Raw genomic sequence first — 15968 nt, 5'->3', positions numbered from 1 at the left:
TGATGTCTTGAGATGTTGCTTCAATATATCCAGATAATTTTCCTTCCTCATGATGCCATCTATTTTGTGACGTACACCAGTCCCTCCTGCAGCAAAGCACTGCCACAACATGATGCTGCCACCCCCATGCTTCACGGTTGGGATGGTGTTCTTCGGCTTGCAAGCCTCCCCCTTTTTCCTCCAAACATAACGATGGTCATTATGGCCAAACAGTCTGGATTTTTTTGTTGCGGTTTTGGAGCTTCTTCCTTGCCGAGGGGCCTTTCAGGTTATGTCGATATAGGACAAATTTTACTGTGGATATAGAACATTTTGTACCTGTTTCCTCCAGCATCCTCACAAGGTCCTTTGCTGTTGTTCTGGGATTGATTTGCACTTTCACACCAAAGTACGTTCATGTTGAGGAGACAGAACACGTCTCCTTCCCGAGCGGTATGACGGCTGCGGGGTCCCATGGTGTTTATACTTGCGTGCTATTGTTTGTACAGATGAACATGGTACCTTCAGGCATTTTGAAATTGCTCCCAAGGATGAACCAGACTTGTGGAGATCTACAATTTATTTGCTGATATCTTTTGATTTTCCCATGATGTCAAGCAAAGAGGCACTGAGTTTGAAGGTAGGCCTTGAAATACATCCACAGGTAAACCTCCAATTGACTCAAATTATTTCAAATAGCCTATCAGAAGCTTCTAAAGCCATGACATCCTTTTCTAGATTTTCCCAAGCTGTTTAAAGGCACAGTCAACTTAGTGTGTGCAAACTTCTGACCCACTGGAATTGTGATACAGTGAATTATAAGTGAAATAATCTGTCTGTAAACAATTGTTGGAAAAACGACTTGTCATGCACAAAGTAGATGTCCTAACCGACTTGCCTAAACTATAGTTTGTTAACAAGAAATGTGTGGAGTGGTTGAAAAACGAGTTTTAATGACTCCAACCTAAGTGTATGTAAACTTCAGACTTCAACTGTAGCTCTGGACTTCGTCACTGGCCTCCCCCCATCTAACGGTAGCTCAGTCATCCTCACCATTATCAACAGATTTTCCAAAGCGGCTCACTTCATTCCCCTCTCCGAGCTTCCATCCTCCAGAGAGACTGTGGACCTGCTGGTACCCCATGTGTTTCGGCTGCATGGCATTCCCACGGACATGGTTTCCGACAGGGGTCCCCAGTTTACATCCCAGGTATGGAGATCCTTCTGTTCAGCACTTGGTATGAATGTTAGTCTTTCATCTGGATATCACCCCCAGACCAACGGCAAGACTGAACGGGCCAACCAGGAGATGGAGACTGCCCTACGCTGTTTGACATTAGCTAACCCTTCCTCCTGGAGTGCTCAGCTACTCTGGGTTAAATATGCCCACAACACCCTCATCAACGCCAGGCCAGGTGTGCTCTGGGCTATCAACCCCCTTGTTCCCTGCCCAAGAGGTTGAGGTAGCGGTGCCCTCAGTCCATGACCACATGCGCCGTTGTCATCGCACCTGGAGGAGGGCCTGGGCTGCCCCTCACTGTGCCTCCGCCAGGACCCAATTACAAGCTACCTGTCGCCATACCTCAGCTCCAGTCTACACTCCAGGCCAAAGGGTATGGCTCTCGTCGAAGGACTTGTCTTTGAAAGTGGCTTCCAGGAAATTTGCCCCCTGATTGATCGTGTCATTAACCCCTCTGCTTTGCACCTGAAACTCCCAGACTCTCTTAAAACTCCAGACTCTCTGTCTGCTCCAGTCCCCTGTCCCCCCTGCAGCAGCTCCTCCATCGAGGACCATCCTGCCTATACCGTCCGGCGGCTTTTGGATGTGCACCGTCGGGGTCGCGGCTGGGAGGGATACGGGCCTGAGGAGCGGCACCCTTGGAGGAGGGAGGTACTGTCACATCTGCTCCTGCCACGCCCTCTTGTGCTCATCCTGTGTCTCCTTGACCTGCTGCCACTCCCCCAGTGCTCTCTCCCTCTCCCTCTCCCTCTCTCTCTCTCTGTGTGTGATTGTGTGAGCGGAGCCAGGTGTGCTGGAGTCAGAGCAGATCCCCACCAGCTGCAACCTGTTCCATAATCAAGACCTCTACAAATACTCAGTCCTGCCACTTCCACACTGCCAGATCGTAATCTCTGCTCATTCTGCCCTCTCTGACTCTGGTCCCTGTCTCCAGTACGACTTCTCGTAAGTACTGCTACTCTATCCTGGATTCCCCACTCTAAGCTCCCTTGGAATACCCTCCGGACCTGCTCACCCTGTCCCAATACCTCTCGCTCCAGCCTCAGCCTCCGTACCTGGTTTCCGGCAACCCGCCCGAGCTTCCCCTGGCTTGCACTCAATCTTCCCCCCGTTTTTCTATAAATACCTTGGTTACCTCATCCCAGTCTCCTCGCTTGAGTCTGCTCTTGGGTTCACCTGTTCCGTTCCCTTTGACACTTATTGCATAACTGTAATACATCTGATAACTTTTAATTGGATACGTACTGAAGTCCTCATATTTCTGAGTAATATTTCTTGAATTATTCTTTGATGTAAGGTCTAATGGTAAATGTTCACACTACACATGGCGTACTGTATATACCTGGCCTCTAAATGTGCATCTCTGAGCTAAAATTAACTCAATAATTTATTTCTGGGACTCATTGTTTCATTGTCTCTTCGCTTCTTAATAGCTGCATTACACTTATCTTGAGAACATGTAACTTTTAGTATTCCGAGTGGTTAGAGCCAACGGATTCATTTATGGCCTTATAGCATTCAAAAATTATGGAGTCAGATTGAATACTATATTATGGTCATATTCCTCCTACACTAATTTCTGTCATCCTCAGTCGAAGTAGATTTTCACTAATCCACACACGCACACACCCTCACCCCACCCTCCCCCCCTCCCTCTCTCACCTGTAGCACGGCGCTCTGGTCAAAGTTGTATGCGCTGGGTCGCCCCTCCAGGGTAGAGAAGGCCACATTGCCCCCGGTTAGAGGGGAGATGTCACTGAACTCGTCGGTGCAGACTGCCATCCTCTCATCGTCCCCCGGGCGAATGTATCCCTTGGCGTTCTTCCCATAGGTCTTGGTACAGGAGGCGCTGTAGTACTGGTAGGGCATCCATGGTCCATCCTCACTTGTTCGCTTGTAGATGGCAAAGCTCTCCGGTCGACTGGTGTAGAACTTGAGGCGCACGTAGGTGATCTCAAAGGCTTTACCTGTGGAGATACAGGACTCAGTCTACTACAGTGTGGAGGGGATGCAGGAATTGGTCTACAGTAACGTTATGTAGGGGGGATGTGCCTGTGAGCTATCCTCACGTGACATTGGGCATTGCACACCAATTCTCAAAAAAGGGGTTCTGTCGGACACCACTAATTTGTGTAGGTCTATGTGACGCCCTTCAGATGAAAACAATAAATATATGTATATCTCTAAACTAGGGACAAAATTAAAGGTGCAACTGTATAAAAAAACTGTATTAGTAGCCTAGTAGCCTGTTGGTCTGGTGGTCTAGTAGCCTGGTAGCCTGGTGGCCTGGTGGTCTAGTAACCTAGTAGTCTACTGCTACAATGGGAGAGAAGGGTTGGAACGAAGGGGGTAACCTATACAACATGAATCATCTCATCAGTTGGTGAGATGAACAACAACAATGGGGGATCAGCTTACTTTCCCAGAAATATACAAATCTCCTCTAATCTCTCATTACATGCACTGGTATGAGACCAGACATGAACCATGGGTCAGCCAAACATACATGTCGGTTTTGATAGCTACACTAATAACATTAAGCAACTTAAGCCTTTGGAAAGCAGACAGCCAGACAGCATCGCAGAGCATTCATGGGCTTCCTGTGGGACTGATTTAGCAAAACCTCACATCTGAACGGCGGCATGGTTTCCAGACAGGCAAGAAGGCACACACCTCAGCGAGGGCCCTGATTAGTGGGTATGCTGAGCACACCACAGTGGGCCTCAAAGGTAAACCAACCAACCAATAAACAAACAAACAATCATAACATCCGACGCCTTCAAGTGGGGACTGTGCATGCCACGGAATTAAAGATGTCATTGATTTGTTGATGTACCTCTAGTGCCTTATTAAACATCTATCAGGCTGGAGAGGAGGAGATAAAGGGATAAAGAGATAAACAGATGGAGAGAAGGAAGGATAGAGAGAGAGGGAGAGAGAGAGTGTGCGTTTGTGTATGAGAGAGATAGCGAGAGAGAGAGAGAGACAGATAGAGACATATATATATATATAGAGAGAGAGAGAGAGAGAGAGAGAGAGAGAGAGAGAGAGAGAGAGAGAGAGAGAGAGAGAGAGAGAGAGAGAGAGAGAGAGAGAGAGAGAGAGAGAGAGAGAGAGAGAGAGAGAGAGAGAGAGAGAGAGAGAGAGAGAGAGAGAGAGAGAGAGAGAGAGATTTAGGGGGGGATGAAGACTCACACTTTTATCTCAGGGATTTTGTATGATTCTCAACTCAACTAAATTATTTCATTATTTCATTAAAACACTCCTTATAAAAGGAAAAAGCCAAAGCTGAGAAAAGCTAAATTCAACCCCTGTCTGGTGGATCCCCGGCAAAGACGAGATTTCCTCTGAATTTCCTTCGTGGGGGTGTCTGAGGGGGATTTGGCAGGCTCTGGAAACTTCTAGCAGTAATTGGTGTTGTAGTCTAATTGAGTCACTGGGGGTGAGCAGCCATTTTTTGTCATTTTGTTTGAGCTGCATACTAAGTGGAGAAAGGAGTCTCACAAGCCGGGTTCAATTAAACCATGAAGGCACTATATTTCTGCATATTGCACAATCTTCATGCTTGCATGGCCACTTGTGGCTGCTCTGCTGCTTGATGGGCTCTCCAGCCTGAGAAGATGCTGAGAATTAGTGCGTGTTTCCATCCCACATTTTTCTTGATAAGTAAACTGTAAAGGTGTATGATTATTGACCTGGATGTTGGATGTGTGTGAATTGGAGTTGATTTAATGTTGAGCATCAACCACCCTCATCCAAACAGAGCAGAGCATCCACAACACTGGTTAGGAACACTAGCTTCCTCTTGACTTGGTGTAGTTCAGCCATTTTCTATACCACTGAACATTATGCCAATCTTATTTCCTCTTGGTTGACATAGTAGGCAACAACAAGACCCTAGACCCTACACTATCTAGAGGGCCCTACATATAGGACTCTTGTCCCTTAGGCCTTAGTTGATCCCTTTAAGTAGAATACCCCCAACCCTGATATGAAGCCTAATGACATCTGTCTACTCCTGTCTGCCAAGGTATCAGACATCTTCACATTATCTCATCGTTCCAGACATCCTATTTTTTTGTTTCGAGACACCCTCTCTTGTCTTTCCAGACATCCTCTCTTGTTTTTCCAACTCAGCAACATTATCTCTCCCACAGCACTCAAATCATTTAAGTTTCATTTACTCTCCGCATGAGGTGAGTTTAGTCCAGCTGGAACGGATACAAAAGAGAAAAGGAGTGTTTGTGTCCCCTGTGATGATGTTCAGTCTAATTGAGAGGTGTGTTTTTCTCTGATGAGTCCGCTTAGTCCATCCGTCAGTAGAAGGGCCTGTATGTTGTGCATGCAGTATGTGTGTGTTTTCCTCAAGTAATTCTATCAGTATCTCTAGTTGACCCATTTACCTACGGATCCATTTAGCTATGGATCCGTTTACCTATGGATCCGTTTACCTACAGATCCATTTACCTATGGATCCCAATAGAGTTTAACATGGAATATCAAATGATAGAACAATTATTCTGTGTTCAATGTTCAATCTGTGTTCACTCTCCAAACTGAGCAGAAGTGAAGCAGTTTAGCTGAGGAGCTGAATCATAATGACTGTGTTGAGTAGGAATGACCTTTGACCCCTTTCCAGTCAAGCCACGTGTTCATAACACAGCTGTGTGTCCCACCCTGACTGGGCTCTGACCTGTCCTGATTGGCCCAGACCTAGACTAAACTCAACATCACCACACTAGACTCAATATTTACTACACTACACTGGATGTTTACAGGATGCTCATTTTCTCTATTCGGTTCGAGAGTTTGGGGAGAGTTTTCTCTTTTTGTAGATTATCTTTACCTGTAAAGGAATGACGTCGCTGAACTGTCTGTGCCTGAAAAAGAAAGTGTAAGGTCTTGATCACGGATGATCAGACAGTATAGTATATGGCCAATGTGTGATTCTGCCCCAGAAACATTTTAGCTTTATCTATTAGCATTGAAAGTCTCTTGTAACCAGGTACAGTATCCGTAAACAGTAGTAAGCGTGTGTTCACTGTTGTGTATGTAGACAATTGTGTATGTAGACAGTTGTGTATGTAGACTGCTGTCTATGTACTGTTGTGTATGTAGACTGTTGTGTATGTAGACTGTTGTGTAAGTAGACTGTTGTGTAAGTAGACTGTTGTGTATGTAGACTGTTGTGTAAGTAGACTGTTGTGTAAGTAGACTGTTGTGTATGTAGACAGTTGTGTATGTAGACTGTTGTGTATGTAGACTGATGTGTGTGTAGACTGTTGTGTATGTAGACTGTTGTGTATGTAGACTGTTGTGTATATAGACTTTTGTGTATGTAGACTGTTGTGTATGTAGACAGTTGTGTATGTAGACTGTTGTGTATGTTCAGTAGTTTTCCCTCTGCACTGCATTGTTCCTTCAGCAAAGGTCATTAGAGCCAGTCTGTGAGTGTGTTGAGCCAGTCTGTGAGTGTGTTGATTCAGTCTCTGAGTGTGTTGATTCAGTCTGTGAGTGTATTGAGTGTGTTGAATCAGTCTGTGAGTGTGTTGCGTCAGTCTGTGAGTGTGTTGCGTCAGTCTGTGAGTGTGTTGATTCAGTCTGTGAGTGTGTTGAGTGTGTTGAATCAGTCTGTGAGTGTGTTGATTCAATTTGTGAGTGTGTTGAGTGTGTTGAATCAGTCTGTGCGTGTGGTGAGTGTGTTGAGTCAGTCTGTGAGCGTGTTGCGTCAGTCTGTGAGTGTGTTGCGTCAGTCTGTGAGTGTGTTGATTCAGTCTGTGAGTGTGTTGAGTGTGTTGAATCAGTCTGTGAGTGTGTTGATTCAATTTGTGAGTGTGTTGAGTGTGTTGAATCAGTCTGTGCGTGTGGTGAGTGTGTTGAGTCAGTCTGTGAGCGTGTTGCATCAGTCTGTGAGCGTGTTGCATCAGTCTGTGAGTGTGTTGAGTCAGTCTGTGAGTGTGTTGAGCCAGTCTGTGAGTGTGCTGAGTCAGTCTGTGAGTGTGCTGAGTCAGTCTGTCAGTGTGCTGAGTCAGTCTGTGAGTGTGCTGAGTCAGTCTGTGAGTGTGCTGAGTCAGTCTGTGAGTGTGTTGAATCAGTCTGTGAGTGTGCTGAGTCAGTCTGTCAGTGTGCTGAGTCAGTCTGTGAGTGTGTTGAATCAGTCTGTGAGTGTGTTTTGTCAGTCTGTGAGTGTGTTGAGTGTGTCGAGTCAGTCTGTGAGTGTGTTGAGCTAGTCTGGGAGTGTGTTGAATCAGTCTGTGAGTGTGTCGAGTCAGTCTGTGAGTGTGTTACTGTGCCAACTATGGGAGGCTCTTTATCCTTCTCTTACATCTGAGACAGGAAATGTTTTTCTTTTAGCATCAATCAATGGAAACCAGCTGCAGACAAAAAGCTGTGTGTGTGTGTGTGTGTGTCTTGGGAACAAACTGACCCCAATTACATACCACCAGACCTCCCAGCGCTCGTCTTTTTTTCTTCTTCCTCATCATGTTTTGTTTACTCCCCCTCCTCCTCCTCCTCCTCCTTCATCTCCCCCCTACCTCTGCACAGACACATTTCGGACCTGGCTGAACTGTGTCTTTGTGTCCCGCTGGTGTGTTTCTCTGTGTTTATCGTCCCGGCGACCCCCTCGAAGACTGGGGGGGGGTCTTGTTTTGTTTGGAGAGCCAAAGGAAAACAGACAGAAGGGCAGCCCAGGCAGGCCCCCCTAGTGGAACACAGATGGGACACGGTCAGGTTGTATTCAATATGGAGGAAGAAGACCCTGGTTCTGTGAGAGACACAGGATGGGGGATGTTGACTTGAATAAAACGTCTTTCAGTTGTTACAAAAACAAGAGTAACCTCTCTCCAGTCCAGGCGGAGGCTACTCTCAGAATAACTCTGAAGAGAAAGAGACATAGTACCCAGAGGCTAAAGACTGAACAATGTGACCATACAGTGTAATGTAGTATGGTCTTCCTGGACTAAGGTCTACTAGACCAAGGACTGGTGTGTTAGAATAACACATTACCAGACATTCCCCAGCCTCTCTCTCTCTGTCTGAGAGAAGTAACCAGAGATTATGACCAACAAAGCCATAGAGCACTGCTCTCCTCCTTCCTCCTAGTAAAAATCAATATCTGCAGACAGACAGACGAGTTTCCTGCTCCAAGACCTTATGATTTAAACACTTCTCTATTCCACAGACAGTCAGTCATACACTATGACATTTCAAAGACCTGTCATCGTTTTCTCTCTCTTTTGAAGCAAAATCTTTTTTTTTCTCAGGTTGGAATTTTTGTTACACCTACAATAGAGAGGAAGTAGGTTATAGTCAGAGTTGTCAGAAGAAAGAATTCCCTGACTGGGCTCTCTGCTGGGTCCATCCTGTTTGACTGATGTATGTGAGCTCACTCTGCACACACATGTCACACACACAAGATGAATAGGAGGAAAAGCTAGTCTTTATAAAGTGGGTGTACTGAAGGGCTACATCCCAAACGGCACCCTATTCCCTGTATGGTGCACTTCTTCTGACGGGAGACCTATGGGTCTGGTTAAAAGTAGTGCACTATGAAGGGCATAGGGTGTCATTTGGGAGGTATCCTTAGAGATCTTGAGGGAGAAAGGTAAGGGTCATAAAGTAATTTGCTTCCATTACAGTCACAATGGACTCAGACATGATTGATTGATGTATAATCTCTGTCCCCATTAATATTTAACAACATCATTGATAATGTGCTAATGGCATCCTACTTGAAATCCTACTCCCACTTATTTAGCAGGACTTAGAGCTGGACTCCACAGTGGTGAAACTGTCACATCCGTTTGCAAACAACCAACAGTTTTTTCTTCCTTCTGACATCATTGCACACCATGCAGAGTATGTACTATGACTGTATTATCTTTACCACAATCCTGGATGCTGATTTCCTTAAAACAAATAAGAAATGCGTCTGCGGTAGCCAGTGGCGCTGTTTCGCCTAGCGATGATCTCAGCTTTAAGTCACTTTGAGAAATCATAACAATTCTAAGGTTATGTGGCCACAGTGGTTGTCATGTACTGTATGTCAAATCAAATCAAATCAAATCAAATTTTATTAGTCACATACACATGGTTAGCAGATGTTAATGCGAGTGTAGCGAAATGCTTGTGCTTCTAGTTCCGACAATGCAGTAATAACCAACAAGTAATCTAACCTAACAATTCCACAACTACTACCTTATACACACACACAAGTGTAAAGGGATAAAGAATATGTACATAAAGATATATGAATGAGTGGTGGTACAGAACGGCATGGCAAGATGCAGTAGATGGTATAGAGTACGGTATATACATATGAGATGAGTACTGTAGGGTATGTAAACATAAAGTGGCATAGTTTAAAGTGGCTAGTGGTACATGTATTACATAAAGATGGCAAGATGCAGTAGATGATATAGAGTACAGTATATACATATGAGATGGGTAATGTAGGGTATGTAAACATTATATTAAGTGGCATTGTTTAAAGTGGCTAGTGGTACATTTTTACATAATTTCCATCAATTCCCATTTTTAAAGTGGCTGGAGTTGAGTCAGTATGTTGGCAGCGGCCGCTAAATGTTAGTGGTGGCTGTTTAACAGTCTGATGGCCTTGAGATAGAAGCTGTTTTTCAGTCTCTCGGTCCCTGCTTTGATGCACCTGTACTGACCTCGCCTTCTGGATGATAGCGGGGTGAACAGGCAGTGGCTTGGGTGGTTGTTGTCCTTGATGATCTTTATGGCCTTCCTGTGACATCGGGTGGTGTAGGTGTCCTGGAGGGCAGGTAGTTTGCCCCCGGTGATGCGTTCTGCAGACCTCACTACCCTCTGGAGAGCCTTACGGTTGTGGGCGGAGCAATTGCCGTACCAGGCGGTGATACAGCCCGACAGGATGCTCTCGATTGTGCATCTGTAGAAGTTTGTGAGTGCTTTTGGTGACAAGCCGAATTTCTTCAGCCTCCTGAGGTTGAAGAGGCGCTGCTGCGCCTTCTTCACAACGCTGTCTGTGTGGGTGGACCAATTCAGTTTGTCCGTGATGTGTACACCGAGGAACTTAAAACTTTCCACCTTCTCCACTACTGACCCGTCGATGTGGATAGGGGGGTGCTCCCTCTGCTGTTTCCTGAAGTCCACAATCATCTCCTTTGTTTTGTTGACGTTGAGTGTGAGGTTATTTTCCTGACACCACACTCCGAGGGCCCTCACCTCCTCCCTGTAGGCCGTCTCGTCGTTGTTGGTAATCAAGCCTACCACTGTAGTGTCATCCGCAAACTTGATGATTGAGTTGGAGGCGTGCATGGCCACGCAGTCGTGGGTGAACAGGGAGTACAGGAGAGGGCTCAGAACGCACCCTTGTGGGGCCCCAGTGTTGAGGATCAGCGGGGTGGAGATGTTGTTACCTACCCTCACCACCTGGGGGCGGCCCGTCAGGAAGTCCAGGACCCAGTTGCACAGGGCGGGGTCGAGACCCAGGGTCTCGAGCTTGATGACGAGTTTGGAGGGTACTATGGTGTTAAATGCTGAGCTGTAATCGATGAACAGCATTCTCACATGGGTATTCCTCTTGTCCAGATGGGTTAGGGCAGTGTGCAGTGTGGTTGCGATTGCGTCGTCTGTGGACCTATTGGGTCGGTAAGCAAATTGGAGTGGGTCTAGGGTGTCCGGTAGGGTGGAGGTGATATGGTCCTTGACTAGTCTCTCAAAGCACTTCATGATGACGGAAGTGAGTGCTACGGGGCGGTAGTCGTTTAGCTCAGTTACCTTAGCTTTCTTGGGAACAGGAACAATGGTGGCCCTCTTGAAGCATGTGGGAACAGCAGACTGGGATAAGGATTGATTGAATATGTCCGTAAACACACCAGCCAGCTGGTCTGCGCATGCTCTGAGGACGCGGCTGGGAATGCCGTCTGGGCCTGCAGCCTTGCGAGGGTTAACACGTTTAAATGTTTTACTCACCTCGGCTGCAGTGAAGGAGAGCCCGCAGGTTTTGGTAGGGGGCCGTGTCAGTGGCACTGTATTGTCCTCAAAGCGGGCAAAAAAGTTGTTTAGCCTGTCTGGGAGCAAGACATCCTGGTCCGCGACGGGGCTGGTTTTCTTTTTGTAATCCGTGATTGACTGTAGACCCTGCCACATACCTCTTGTGTCTGAGCTGTTGAATTGCGACTCGATTTTGTCTCTGTACTGGGACTTAGCCTGTTTGATTGCCTTGCGGAGAGAATAGCTACACTGTTTGTATTCGGTCATGCTTCCGGTCACCTTGCCCTGGTTAAAAGCAGTGGTTCGCGCTTTCAGTTTCACGCGAATGCTGCCGTCAATCCACGGTTTCTGGTTTGGGAATGTTTTAATCGTTGCTGTGGGTACGACATCGTCAATGCACTTCCTAATGAACTCGCTCACCGAATCAGCATATTCGTCAATATTGTTGTTGGACGCAATGCGGAACATATTCCAATCCGCGTGATCGAAGCAGTCTTGAAGCGTGGATTCAGATTGGTCGGACCAGCGTTGAACAGACCTGAGCGCGGGAGCTTGTTGTTTGAGTTTCTGTTTGTAGGCTGGAATCAACAAAATGGAGTCGTGGTCAGCTTTTCCGAAAGGGGGGCGGGGGAGGGCCTTATATGCGTCGCGGAAATTAGTATAACAATGATCTAGGGTTTTTCCAGCCCTGGTAGCACAATCGATATGCTGATAGAATTTAGGGAGTTTTGTTTTTAGATTAGCCTTGTTAAAATCCCCAGCTACGATGAATGCAGCCTCAGGGTGTGTGGTTTCCAGTTTACAAAGAGTCAGATAAAGTTCGTTCAGGGCCATCGATGTGTCTGCTTGGGGGGGAATATATACGGCTGTGATTATGATTGAAGAGAATTCCCTTGGTAGATAATGCGGTCGACATTTGATTGTGAGGAGTTCTAGATCAGGTGAACAGAATGACTTGAGTTCCTGTGTGTTGTTATGATGATCACACCACGTCTCGTTAATCATAAGGCATACCCCCCCGCCCCTCTTCTTACCGGAAAGATGTTTGTTTCTGTCGGCGCGATGCATGAAGAAACCAGCTGGCTGCACCGACTCCGTTAGCGTCTCTTGAGTTAGCCATGTTTCCGTGAAGCAGAGCACGTTGCAATCCCTGATGTCTCTCTGGAATGCTACCCGTGCTCGGATTTCGTCAACCTTATTGTCAAGAGACTGGACATTGGCGAGTAGTATGCTAGGGAGTGGAGCGCGATGTGCCCGTCTCCGAAGCCTGACCACGAGACCGCCTCGTTTGCCCCTTTTTCGGCGTCGCACAGGGTCGCCGGCTGGGATCAGATCCATTGTATTGGGTGGAAGGCAAAACACTGGATCCGTTTCGGGAAAGTCATATTCCTGGTAGGAACGATGATGAGTTGACGTTAATCGTATATTCAGTAGTTCCTCCCGACTGTATGTAATGAAACCTAAGATTACCTGGGGTACCGATGTAAGAAATAACACATGAAAAAACAAAATACTGCATATTTTCCAAGGAATGCGAAGCGAGGCGGCCATCTCTTTTCGGCGCCGGAAGAAAAATGGATAGTATTAGTTGATATTATGCCATCACATGGTTGAACCATAAGTACTAAAAGGCCTGTTCTGTAGCCTGACTGTGGTAGTGGTAGAAATGGCATCTTTCTATCTTCTTCTCCTTCCTCCATCTCTGCTCCCCCTGGAAGTGGATTAGGTACTGTAGTACTGTAGTATACTTATTAAAAAAAAATGTATTTAACCTTTATTTAACTAGGCAAGTCAGTTAAGAACAAATTCTTATTTACAATGACGGCCTACCAAAAGGCAAGAGGCCTCCTGCGGGGACGGGGGCTGGAATTTAAAAAATAAATGATATATATATATATATATATATATATAGGACAAAACACACATCACGACAGGTCAGACAACACAACACTACATAAAGAGAGACCTAAGACAACAACATAGCAAGGCAGCAACACATGACATCACAGGTAGGTAGCATGGTAGCAACACGACATGACAACAACATGATAGCAACACAACATGACCACAACATGGTAGCAGCACAAAACATGGTACAAACATTATTGGGCACAGACAACAGCACAAAGGGCAAGAAGGTAGAGACAACAATACATCACACAAAGCAGCCACAACTGTCAGTAAGTGTCCATGATTGAGTCTTTGAATGAAGAGATTGAGATAAAACTGTCCAGTTTGAGTGTTTGCTGCAGCTCGTTCCAGTCGCTAGTTGCAGCGAACTGAAAAGACGAGCGACCTAGGGATGTGTGTGCTTTGGGGACCTTTAACAGAATGTGACTGGCAGAACGGGTGTTGTATGTGGAGGATGAGGACTGCAGTAGGTATCTCAGATAGGGGGGACTGAGGCTTAAGAGGGTTTTATAAATAACCATCAACCAGTGGGTCTTGCGACGGGTGTACAGAGATGACCAGTTTACAGAGGAGTATAGAGTGCAGTGATGTGTCCTATAAGGAGCATTGGTGGCAAGACGGTACACGGTCTCTACTAATATATTATCTATTGTCCTCCCTTCCGTTTAGGCCAACACCTTAAATATGAGTTAGATGTGCTCTATTGAATGTGATCTACTCTACTGGATGCATCCGGACCACTTTGAAAGGTTTCCAGACAGACCCTGAGCCTCACGGCTACATGCTTGCAATTACTCCAACAATGTGACACTAAGCCATGTCTGGGGCAACGGGCGACGGGCGATGGGCAGGATGGTGTTTTCTGAAGAGAAGCTTTGAGTGATTATCGGAGGAATACTAGTGTGTGTCATTAGTGGAGGAGTCCAGAATGTTGAGGTTGTGAGGGACGTGTTCTGCTTTAGATGCTTTTTCTCAGGGTGATTGGCACTTCATAGTCAAATCTCTTTCTGTCATTGAACTCCTCATAGTCAAATCTGTGAATTGTTAACCACTTGAGGATTCACCTATCACAACTTATTATGAACACAACCTCTGGGTACGAATGGAAGCCTATGGAAGCCTATGAGAGCATATGAGAGAGAGAGCTTAAGCATCGGTTTTATCCAGGTGCATGCAGGGTGAGCTTGTATAGTTACACCTGGACCAGGATTCATCAAACTCAACTAATTGTGAACAATTTTGTACTTTTTACAGATGTGCAGGGTGAGAGAGACATAAAGAGAGTGTTGGTCTTACTGAGGTGCAGGGTGAGGTTTACAGAGTTAGGGTGCTGGACTCCGTAGAACATGGACTGGCTCTGCCACCAGGTGGGTTCATCATCCGTGTGGAAGTCCGTCAGCAGGCTGGCGTTGTGGCTGAGGCCCGGGTCCGACAATCTACAGTGGTGGCAGGACCGCGTCGAGCCCGTCTGCATGCAGTAGTCCTCCGGGGGCGAACCGCACACGTTAGAGGCCATGACCGTGCGGTTGAAGGCTGCGTTCTCAAACTTGGGCATGCAGCGGCTTGGGACACCCTCGTTGTCATCGTAGCAGGAGTCCATGGCCCCATGAATGAGAGAGAGGGAGCAGAGGAGGGTGAGGAGGAGTGGGGTGGTCAGTGGGGTATCCATGTCCAGGAAAAGTCACATACAGACTCACACACACACCCAAACACACTATTAGAGTAATCCCGCAGATGTCTCAGAGAAGTCTATTTTCCTCTGTTTTTTCCCTCTCTTTCTCTCTGTCCCTCTCTCTTTCCTTGTCCCTTTCTTCTCCAACATGTTCTCCCTCTGTGAACTAAGTGAAGTTACTGGGTGAACCCCTCTCACCAGGGATAGGAGGAGAGAGACATGGGAGGGAGGGACAGACAGAGGGGGTAGGAAAGAGAGGAAAGTGGGGGCATGTACACTCCCCCTCCTGCTGGCCACAGCAAGTACTACTGTCCCCAGTGCAATGCAATGATGCCGATTCACAGTAAAACCATGGTCATGTTCATTAGGGTGCACCATGGCAAGAGAACATAAATCTGTGCTGGACAAATTTAGGCACAACCTCCCTGTTTCACTCCATTTCACAACGTTTTCCCCCTACTGAACACAACCCAAGTGGTAGAACATTATGCTAGTAGCATTGAAATGAACCATTTTAATAATATAGGGGCCAATACAGAGACTGTTAAAACCATTCCATTGCACAATCTGCATTATACTGGAGAGTGTATGAGCTCATAGGGTCTTTACCACGTATGACGAAATGCAATATGATGATTATGGTGATACTTGTGTTAGTGGTTAGCATCACAGTGGAGATTACTGACTTCAGTAAGACTCTTCAGAATAACTACAGGTGCTGAACGGATTCATAACCTATCATCTACCTGGCAGCAAGAAGGGAAGATAGGAGACAGACGGGATGGCTAGAGAACCTGTGAATGTTGCTTGAGGCTTATGGTATCTCCGATAGAGTGTGTATGATGTATTTGATACCATTACACTAATTCCGGTCCAGCCATTACCAAAAGTCTGTTCTCCCCAATTAAGGACGCCACCAACCTCCTGTGGGAGGTAGGTAGGTAGGTAGGTAGGTAGGTAGGTAGGAAGGGAGGGAGGTCGAGACTGATTCAGAGTGTGGTGTGTGTGTGGTGTGTGTGTGTGTGTGTGTGTGTGTGTGTGTGTGTGTGTGTGTGTGTGTGTGTGTGTGTGTGTGTGTGTGTGTGTGTGTGTGTGTGTGTGTGTGTGTGTGTGTGTGTGTGTGTGTGTGTGTGGACGATAGAGAGATTTAGAAAGACGGAGAGGAATGGAGGTAGAGAGGTAAAG

The 15968-nt window shown here is 46.4% G+C and overlaps 1 protein-coding gene across 1 annotated transcript in view; it reads right to left on the bottom strand.

The window, feature by feature from the left end:
• LOC139544185 (laminin subunit gamma-3-like) overlaps positions 1–14957 on the bottom strand; it is a 245472-nt gene extending 230515 nt beyond the window's left edge. The window contains exons 1-2 of the mRNA XM_071351006.1: positions 14408–14957; positions 2882–3186 (exon numbers count right to left, since the gene is read on the bottom strand). Coding sequence (XP_071207107.1) covers positions 2882–3186; positions 14408–14780 — 678 coding nt within the window. The 5' untranslated portion in view covers positions 14781–14957. The remainder of the gene's footprint in view (positions 1–2881; positions 3187–14407) is intronic.
• Positions 14958–15968: the final 1011 nt, after the last annotated feature.

Source organism: Salvelinus alpinus, chromosome 18 (genome assembly GCF_045679555.1).
Source record: "Salvelinus alpinus chromosome 18, SLU_Salpinus.1, whole genome shotgun sequence".
Lineage (NCBI taxonomy): Eukaryota > Metazoa > Chordata > Actinopteri > Salmoniformes > Salmonidae > Salvelinus > Salvelinus alpinus.
Note: the sequence above shows the minus strand (reverse complement) of the source record. Positions and strands in the feature narration are given on the sequence as shown.